This window comes from Cebus imitator, unplaced genomic scaffold, assembly GCF_001604975.1.
Source record: "Cebus imitator isolate Cc_AM_T3 unplaced genomic scaffold, Cebus_imitator-1.0 Scaffold136, whole genome shotgun sequence".
NCBI classification, from domain to species: Eukaryota; Metazoa; Chordata; class Mammalia; order Primates; family Cebidae; genus Cebus; species Cebus imitator.
Genome location: NW_016107451.1, coordinates 2,932,774 through 2,942,650, shown reverse-complemented (window position 1 = coordinate 2,942,650; position 9,877 = coordinate 2,932,774). Strand labels below are relative to the sequence as shown.

The window sequence follows — 9,877 nt, the reverse complement described above, 5'->3', positions numbered from 1 at the left end:
GGTATGTTGTTATTTTCATTGTGAATGAGGAGTTGTGGGGAAGGTAAGAGATTGGTTTCCAAAGAGCTTTGAGTCCCTGAAGGCAAGGTTTAGCCACGTTCATACTAAAGCCATAGTTTTATTCCTGAGTCTGCTCTCTAGTATTTTATCAATTTATAAACTAATAGTGTTCATCAGGTATACATATTTCATTTACCCATATTCAGTTCCAAACATACATTTCTGAATATCCCAGTCTTAAAACTATCTCACATCGTCAGCTTGTGGAGGCAGAAAACATGCATAATATACACATACAAACATATATGACATACATATAATACACACACGTTTGCACATACGCACATGTATGTATGTACACATGTATGTGTATATATACACATATGCATTATATAGGTGTATATGTATATAACATGTATATATACATGCACATATACATGTTATATACCTATACACATACTTGTATATGCATATGTATATACGTGTATATATACACATACATGTATACATACATATCTATGTAGATATGTTATATATAGTGTAAGGTTATTTTATATATGTATATACATATACACATGTATATATATGTGTATATGTATATACATATATGTATGTGCATTATACATGTATATGTATATACGTTTCAGTCTACTGAGTTGAATGTTAATGTCAAGAAATAACCTCAATATATGTATGTATTATACATACATATAACAAGTATATAAAACATACATGCATAGATATGTATGTATACGTGTATGTACACACGTATACACGTACACATGCATGTGTATATATGTATATATAATATCCTTACAGTAATTCTGTCAGGGATTTTATGGGAGAGGAAGTTGGTACTCCAAATGACTAGGTGGTAGAGCCAAGAATTATTCTTGGTTTATCTAGCTCTGAAACCAATGCTCCTTGTTCTTCACACTGAAACAATGTGCAGATATGAGAAGCCTGTAGTTAGTCTACATATCCCATTAGCCTTTTATTATTTTAAAAAATAAAATCTGAAAAAAAACTGACCTAGTCATGGATACTTTGGTGATCTTGTTGCTTCTGGACTGATGAACAACTGCCAGGCTTAACTAGGGATGCATGCAGAAGCCGGGAAAATCCCTGCTCGGTGGTGCTGGGAGACCTGGAGGTCGCTCTTTGGACAGGGTACTTTTAACGTCTCCGATAAGGAGATTGGGTTATTTTATCTTTAAACTCCCTTCCAGCTCTACCCTCCTTTGATTTTAAGTTACAAACCTTAAGTGAGGTGCCAGACTCTAGGCTTCGTTGGATGTCTACAGGATGGTCAAGGGTTACCAACTCAAAGTAAAGAAGGCACTTTGGAGATACGTTCGTCAGTTTGCTCCTTTCTGCGCATGGACGGCACTGAAGAAGCATCATTAATTCTCTCTTCTCCCTGCAATCATGTCTAAGTCAGAGTCTCCTAAAGAGCCCGAACAGCTGAGGAAACACTTCATCGGAGTGTTGAGCTTCGAAACAACTGATGAGAGCCTGAGGAGCCATTTTGAGCAATGAAGAATGCTCATGGACTATGTGGGAATGAGAGAGCCAAAGACCAAGCACTCCAGGGACTTTGGGTTTGTCATGTATGCCACTGTGGAGGAGGTGGATGCAGCCATGAATGCAAGGCCACACAAAGTGGATGGAAGAGTTGTGGAACCAAAGAGAGCTGTCTCAAGAGAAGATTCTTAAAGACCAGGTGCTCACTTAACTGTGAAAAAAATATTTGTTGGTGGCATTAAAGAAGACACTGAAGAACATCACCTAAGAGATTATTTTGAACAGTATGGAAAAATTGAAGTGATTGAAATCGTGACTGACCGAGGCATTGGCAAGAAAAGGGGCTTTGCCTTTGTAGCCTTTGATGGCCATGACTCTGTGGATAAGATTGTCATTCAGAAATACCATACTGTGAATGGCCACAACTGTGAAGTTAGGAAAGCCCTGTCAAAGCAAGAGATGGCTAGTGCTTCATCTAGCCAAAGAGGTCGAAGTGGTTCTGGAAACTTTGGTGGTGGTCATGGAGGTGGTTTCGGTGGAATGACAACTTTGGTCGTGGAGGAAACTTCAGCGGTCGTGGTGGCTTTGGTGGCAGCTGTGGTGGTGGTGGATACTGTGGCAGTGGGGATGGCTATAATGGATTTGGTAATGACAGAAGCCATTTTGGAGGTGGTGGAAGCTAAAATCATTTTGGCAATTACAACAATCAGTCTTCAAATTTTGGACCCAGGAAAGGAGGAAACTTTGGAGGCAGAAGCTCTGGCCCCTGTGATGGTGGCGGCCAATACTTTGCCAAACCACAAAACCAGGGTGGCTATGGTGGTTCCAGTAGCAGCAGTAGCTATGGCAGTAGCAGAAGATTTTAATTAGGAAACAAAGCTTAGCAGGAGAGGAGAGCCAGAGAAGTGACAGGGAAGCTACAGGTTACAACAGATTTGTGAACTCAGCCAAGCACAGTGGCGGCAGGGCCTTGCTGCTACAAAGAAGACATGAGTTAGACAAATACTCATGTGTATGGGCAAAAAACTCGAGGACTGTTGTAACTAATTGTATAACAGGTTATTTTAGTTTTTGTTCAGCGGAAAGTGTAAAGCATTTCAACAAAGGGTTTTAATGTAGTTTTTTTTTTTTTTTGCATCCATGCTGTTGATTGCTAAATGTAATAGTCTGATTGTGACGCTGAATAAATATATTTTTTTAAATGTGCTGTGTAAAGTTAGTCTATTCTGAAGCCATCTTGATAAATTTCCCCGACAGTGTGAAGTTAGAATTCCTTCAGGGTGATGCCAGCTTCTATTTGGAATTTATGTACAACCTGCTTGGGTGGAGAAGCCATTGTCTTCAGGAACCTTGGTGTAGTTGAACTGGTAGTTACTGTTGTGACCTGAAGTTCACCATTAAAAGGGATTACCCAAGCAAAATCATGGAATTATTGGTTATAAAAATGATTGTTGGCACATCCTATGCAATACATCTAAATTGAATAATAGTACTAGATAAAATTAGAGATGGGAATGAAGCTCGTGTATCATCATCATGTGTAATCAATAAATGATTTAATTCTCTTAAAAAAAAAAAAAGGCACTTTGAGTATGTACCCCCCTTGGAGGTTGTGTAGGTTAGCTATATAGATTCTACAACTTCCGAGACCAGTGGCCGTGAGACTTGGGGTTGAAAGCAGGAGCACAGAAGGAAATTCCACCTTAGGACGGAACCCAGTCTCTTCAGCTCCATTCTAAACTTCCCAAGTTTTCTCCCGGGCTATGCGCTCCCTTAGGACTACGACTCCCAGCAAGCCACGCCAGAGGTCAAAGCTTATTGGCGGTTTTGCCTGGTCGTTTGCATTATGACAGTTATTATAGCCAATAAAAATAAAGTATTATCCTAAAAAGCCAATCCTAGAGAAGTAGGACGGATCTTCCTGGGTTCCGGCTCCGGCTCCGGCTCCTTCCCCCGCCTACAGAGGCGGCGCTGTCCCTGACCGAGCGGCGGGAGCGAGGTGGGTCAGGGTTGGGCCTGAGGTCTGTGGGGGGAGGTGGATACGACTTCGCGGGAAACTCTGTATAAGGCCTCTTCCCTCTCACCGAGGAGTTTGGAGGCTGCTGCCTTGCACCCTGGACCGAGTGTGATGCCAAGGGGCCTTGTGGTCCCTCCTCCTCGACCCTCGGCCCTGGCCCCCGGCCCGCGCAGCCAGGTTGCTGTCCCCACCCCATTCCCGGGCCCTTCCGTAGGCCTTGAGTATACAGCCCTCCTGCCACTAGCCATAGGTTTAGGGTCAGCCCCTCCTCCTCTCCCACCCCTCCGGCCCCAAGCCCGCCGCAATCTCTGAACCCACCTCTTGTCTCCTTGGGCCTCCGCCATTGGCTTCTCCCCGCCCAGCAACACGCAACCCAGCCTCTTGGGCCCTGGCCCTGTGACACTTCTGGCAGCTTTTGCTCCCTTTTCCCTGACCATCTTCTGCGACCCTGTGACTTCCTTGGTCCTCCTCTATCTCTGACCCGTTATCTAGCTCCACTGTGCAATGACTGATCGTCAACACCTTGCCCTTGGTCTTCCATAGCTCCTCTCTCTCCTTCCTCCTCGCAGCCCTTGACTTAGCCCCAAAGACCTGCAACTTTGGCGCGCCACACCACACTCTGGTTTGGCCCCTTCCATTTAACCTAGGCCCTTCACCTTCATCATCTGTGATCACTAGCCCCATCTTCTTGGCTCTTGCTTCTTAGACCTGGCCCCTTCTCCACTTCTCAGTCCCTTCCACCCTTGCTTCTCCCCGTGCAACAGAGCATCCAGGAAAACAAAGCCCAATAGACCCCTTTTCCCCTGAAATCTCTGCAATGTGGTTTGAAAGTGCCTCTGTACCTCAGCTACACTGTCTTCTCAGTAGGTGGTTGGCTTTCTAGCTCTGCAAGTCCCAGTCTTACCCATCCTGCATGTCTTAGGTCAAATACTTACTCTTCCATGAAACTGGTCAGCCCTTATCTCGTCAGGGAGATATGCCTGTGTCATGTGAACTTCAGTGGCACTGTTTTTATTTATTTTCTTCTTTCCCCTCTTCTCCCCTTTTTTCCTTCAGTACTAGTATCGTGGTTAAAAGCACTGGCTTTGAAGTGATGGACATAGGCCCCAGTTCTACCACTTATATTTGCTCTGTGCCCTTGGGCAAGGTACTTAATTTCTCTGAGCCTCAGATTTCTCATCTCTAAAATAAGGATGATGTGAAGTGAAATTACATGATTCATATATGGTGCTTAGTCCACAGCTTAGCACTTGATATGAGCTTAAAAAAACATTAACTATCATTGGTTTCTGTATAATGTGCTAGGTGCTGTGTTAGACATTGAGGAGTGGGCACAAAGGTGGCTAAGGCACAGTTCCTGCCCCTGTCCCCTGAACTTAACCTTCTGCATCATGTGACAATTTCTGGAATTGATGATCTGTTTCACTACATTGTATCACAAACTGTGACTGGTAATCATAATCCTAAATCTTTTTGCTCTTACGTTGACCTAGCATCCATCCCTGGATAGAGCTGGAGCTTGATTTATTATAGGTTCTCAGAATAGCAGTTTTGGAAGTGAGTGGAGGCCAAATAGCTCATTGCATAGAGATACTGTAGCGGTAGGTTAGATGGGAGCAGGGCTGGGGTGCAGGATGGGATGGTGGTGTGAATTAAGATCACGTCCTGTCACTTATACATTTAAAAGACATTTGAAGCTTTGTACTGCAGAAGGAGCACAAAATATGTGCTGATAATATGACCCAGTCCCTTTCTTCAAGTTGCTGATAAACTGTTAGTAGTAACAGACACGTAAATAGGTAATTGCAAACCACTATAAGGCAAGCACAAGATTCTGTGAGTGCATAAAGGAGAAAGTAGGCAGAAATCAAAAGATTGCTGAGGAAAAGTGGGTGAGAATAGACACAAGTAAGCGTGAACTGGGTTCTGAAGACAGAGCTGGTCTTTTATTCAGCTCATTCAACAAATACTTATTAAGGATCTGTGTATGGCTGCCACTACTCTAGGAGTTTTGGTTACATTAGTGAATCAAAAAGAAAAAAAAAAAAAGAAAACAGAGATACCAGTTCTCATGGAACTTGTGTTTTAGGGAAGCAGACAATAAATAATAGACATAAATAGAATGTCAGAAGGTAAGATGTGCTATGGGGCAGTGGGACTGGGAGTGTAGGAGTCATTTTAATTTTGGAAGGATGGTCAGGAAACAGTGAGTTTAAGTATCAAGGAATAGTTTCTGATGTTTACTTGCATTTTTGGAAGTAAAACAAGCCAATTATTTTTCATATTGCTTATCTGAATTCTTCAAGGAACAGTAACAGGGACTGGTAAACTACAGCTCATCTCCTGTTGTTTTAAATAAAGTTTTATTGGAACACAGCCACACTTACTCCTTTTTGTCTTGTTTACAGCTGCTTTCAGGATTTATGATACAGTGGCAGAGTTGAATAGTTACAGCAGATATCCCACGGCCATAAATATTTACTATATAGTATCTGGCCCTTTACAGAAAAAGCTTGTCAACCTCTGGTTCTGTTGAGGTTCTGTCTGTATTTCACATTTTAGAAGATTATATAGTTTTATGCTATTTTTAAATTAAAAGTTTTTTCTTAAGATCATTTAAAAGATCTTGTATTCTTCATAGGGTTAGGATGTAGAGTCTTTAACAGTTGTAACAGCAGCTGTCATTTGCTGAATGACAGCTTGTGTCACACACTCTGCTTAGTATTGTTGGCATTTCTTTTAATACAAAGTCTTGTAATGTGGGTAGGTATCACAGTTTTATGATTTATCACAAGTGATGAGGGAGTTTAGACTCAGAGTGATTGAATAATTTGCAGAGAATGATAAAGATAGTATGTGTCACATCCAACCCTAAATGTAGTCAGTATTCCTTCCTTTATTCAGTGTTTCTTTTTCCAGAAATACCTGCAGATTTGAAGGAATTATCAGTCTTTCATTTTCTATCATCAGTGTCCTGTGATAGTTTGTGCTTCCCTCCTGCACTCCCCTCATCCCTTTGTTCATGTCTCTCTGTTTACCAGCCCACTCTGGTGAAATGTTGTTATTTCTTCAGGGCCTGGAGGAAATACTACCACTCTTATCAGAGGTATTTTTCCCCAGCTCTTTCCCTGTCGTTGGCTGTAGGAACCCAAAGGAGTCTGTGCAGCTTAGCAAACGTTTACTGATGTTTGCACAAAGCGGGACTTGTTCTGGGCACTCTTATGTGTTTAGTTTTGGGATGGGGTGTAGGGAGTGTGGTTTGTGTATCTGTGCCTGTGTTTATCTTTGTGTATACTTAGTATGTGAGTGTATGGTTGTGTATGGTATGAGAGTATGGATATAAGTGTGTAGACGTGTATGTGGCTATAAATATGTGTGTGGCTGTGTGTATGTGGCTATATGGTGTGAGTGTCTATGTAGTGTGTATGTGTGTGGTGTGATAATGTATGGCTGTGTGTGGTGTGTAGGTGTGTGGCTGTTGTGTGTGTGGTATGAGAATGTGACTGAGTGTGGTATGTGAGTATGACTGTGTATCCCGTGAGAATGTGGCTTTGTGTATTGTGTGAGTGTGTATGTGTGATTCTGCTTGCTTGTGTGTGTGTGTGTGTGTGCATGTGTGCATGCAGTGGGGGGCTTTGTGTGGTGTTTAAGAATGTGGTGGAGGGCACTAACTGATCATAAGAAATGCAACCCAGGCCCCGCTATAGGTCCTGGAGGTCTCAGATGTTAACCCAGATGTTTATTTGCTAGATTCTGGTGTGGTCTGGAGAGGGATGGGGTGGCAGAAGTTTCAAGAAAAGCCAAAGCTGGGCCTTGTCACCTAGGAGAGCCTCAAGATTTAGAGGTTTTGTTTTGTTCACTTTGAAAGCAGGCAAATAGATGGATACTTCTAAGAAAGGTTTTTCAGTTGAACATATAAAGAATATAATTGAACATAGAAAGAGTTACAGTTAACTTGCAGTTAGGCAGAAAAATTGAACTTACCCCAAAATGCAAGCTCCTTTACTTGCCCCTGAATTATAGTCTGGATTGTCATTGCTTAGTGGTATCGAGAAGAGTGACATTATTCAAATGGCACAAATATCGTCTGGCGGTGGTGGACAAAGATGGTGCCTTGTTTTTTCACTGCTGGGTAGCTTTAAATATCTATGAAAGTTTGTCACTTAAAAGGTAGCAAGTGAGTGAGCTGAGATCATGCCACTGCACTCCAGCCTGGTGACAGAAGGAGACTCTGTCAAAAAAAAAAAAAAAAAAAAAAGGTAGCAAGTAAAGGTGTTCTGTTCACGTATTCCAGTTGATTGAAGTTATTTCTAATGGATGGTCCCAGGGGAAGGTGTATACCCCTTCAAACAGAACAAATGATTTCTTGTGGTCTGGCCTAACCCAAGGAATAAAGGTGTTGGCCATTTGTGTTCATTCTCAGGGTTCAGAGATGGGCAGTGAGAAGGAGCAGAGTCCAGAGCCACACCTGCCTGAGGAAGGGGAAGGGGGTAAGTTTTGGAGAGTGGATGACTCAGAGGGTTCTTGGATCCCACCTGGGGAGAAGGTGCATGGACAAGAGAGCCTATTGGATGAACTGCAAGAAACTCATCCAAAAAAGCCATGGCAGAAAGTCACTGTCCTGGCTCGAGAGCCAGGGGACACCCTTGTTCATCCAAGGCATGAGGCAGATGAGAAGCCCTTTATATGTGCCCAGTGTGGCAAAACCTTCAATAATACCTCCAACCTGAGAACACACCAACGGATCCACACCGGTGAGAAGCCTTACAAGTGTTCTGAATGTGGCAAGAGCTTCTCAAGAAGCTCGAACCGCATCCGTCACGAGCGGATCCACCTGGAAGAGAAACACTACAAATGCCCCAAGTGTCAGGAGAGCTTTCGGCGGCGCTCAGACCTCACCACGCACCAGCAAGATCACCTAGGCAAACGGCCATACCGCTGTGACATCTGTGGCAAGAGCTTCAGCCAGAGTGCCACGCTAGCTGTGCATCACCGGACCCACCTGGAGCCGGCGCCCTACATCTGTTGTGAGTGTGGGAAGAGCTTCAGCAACAGCTCCAGCTTTGGTGTGCATCACCGCACCCACACAGGTGAGAGACCTTATGAGTGCGCTGAGTGTGGGCGGACCTTCAGCGATATCTCCAACTTTGGAGCACACCAGAGGACCCACAGAGGGGAGAAGCCCTACCGGTGCACTGTGTGTGGGAAACACTTCTCCCGGAGCTCGAATCTCATCCGTCACCAGAAAACTCACTTGGGTGAGCAGGCTGGGAAAGATTCCAGCTGAAGGAAAGCCCCATTTAGAGTGAGGGAGAGAGAGCAAGAGACCCCAACCTAGTGAAGGAAGATCTTTAGCATTTACTGCTGCTACCTTGACCTCAAGCCCTTCATCCCACTTTGGAGAATGGTTTTATATTGCTTCTGAAACCAGGATCTCAGGAAATCCTGAGAAGGGACTCTGGAGTAAAAACCCTTGCCTCTTTCTAAGTGGATGAGGCAGTTTCTCTTATTGGAAAGTCAGAGGACCCAATCTTGGCCTCACTTCCTTGGGGTGAAAGAGAAATAGGGCAGGCTCAGAACATGCTCAAGTCATTAAGGCAGCAGTCCCCTGGCCTTTGAGGAAGTACCTATGAGATGGGTGTCACTGTCTGAAAGTTCTCTATATTGTCGGTGAACTGCTTAGGTATGAGTGCACTGCAGTGTCCTGCTAGTTCCCACCTGCTGTGCCCCAACTTTGCTTCTAGATCTCTGGGCTGGGAGGTGTGGCCTTCTTGATGGAAGGGGCCTCCTTGGTCTGGAGAAAAGATCTGAGATCCTGCCTTAGAAATAAAAGGGAAACCCTCAGGGAGCCGTGACCCAGGGACCTTCACAATCTCCCATGTTTGTTACATGTTATCCCTCCCCTAACCTGCCTCTGTTTTCCCTAGAGTGATTAGCAGTAAAACCCTTCAATGAAAAGGACCCGTGTACTTATTTGGGGAAGTGGGGAGCTGGGGAGATTGTCCCACTGAACCTACTCTGGATGGGAGTTGAATTCTAAGAAAGACAAATGGGTAGCTGCTCTGAAAAGCAAAGGAAAGCAGACTGAGTTTCTGGGGCCTTTGCGGGGAAGGGGGAATGGAAAAGAACTAACATTAATTGAGCATCCACTACATGTGATTGATTCTATCAGTCACATTTACATTTTTAATCTCATATAGTTGTCACAGCAACCCCCAAGAGAATAAGAGGAAATAGAAGTGAGGAAAGATGGAAGTCACTTGCTAGGAAGTTGTATAGCAAGTATGTTATGGAGCCAGAGTTCAAACTTGGGCCTCCCTGACTGCCAGCTGATGC

At 43.9% G+C, this 9,877-nt stretch overlaps 1 protein-coding gene and 1 pseudogene across 1 annotated transcript; both read left to right on the top strand.

Annotated features, from left to right (window-relative positions):
* Positions 1–1,428: 1,428 nt before the first annotated feature.
* Positions 1,429–2,390, top strand: LOC108313374 (annotated as a pseudogene).
* A 1,046-nt stretch (positions 2,391–3,436) lies between these two features.
* On the top strand, positions 3,437–9,499 carry ZNF691 (zinc finger protein 691). Its single transcript, XM_017541751.2, has 2 exons — positions 3,437–3,523; positions 7,965–9,499. Exon 2 carries the CDS (start codon positions 7,974–7,976, stop codon positions 8,826–8,828), a length of 855 nt encoding a protein of 284 aa, XP_017397240.1. The 5' UTR covers positions 3,437–3,523; positions 7,965–7,973; the 3' UTR covers positions 8,829–9,499.
* Positions 9,500–9,877: the final 378 nt, after the last annotated feature.

What these genes read in the sequence shown, in the direction of transcription:
- ZNF691 (XM_017541751.2), top strand. Translation starts at nt 7,974, where the DNA reads ATGGGCAGTGAGAAGGAGCAGAGTCCAGAGCCACACCTGCCTGAGGAA.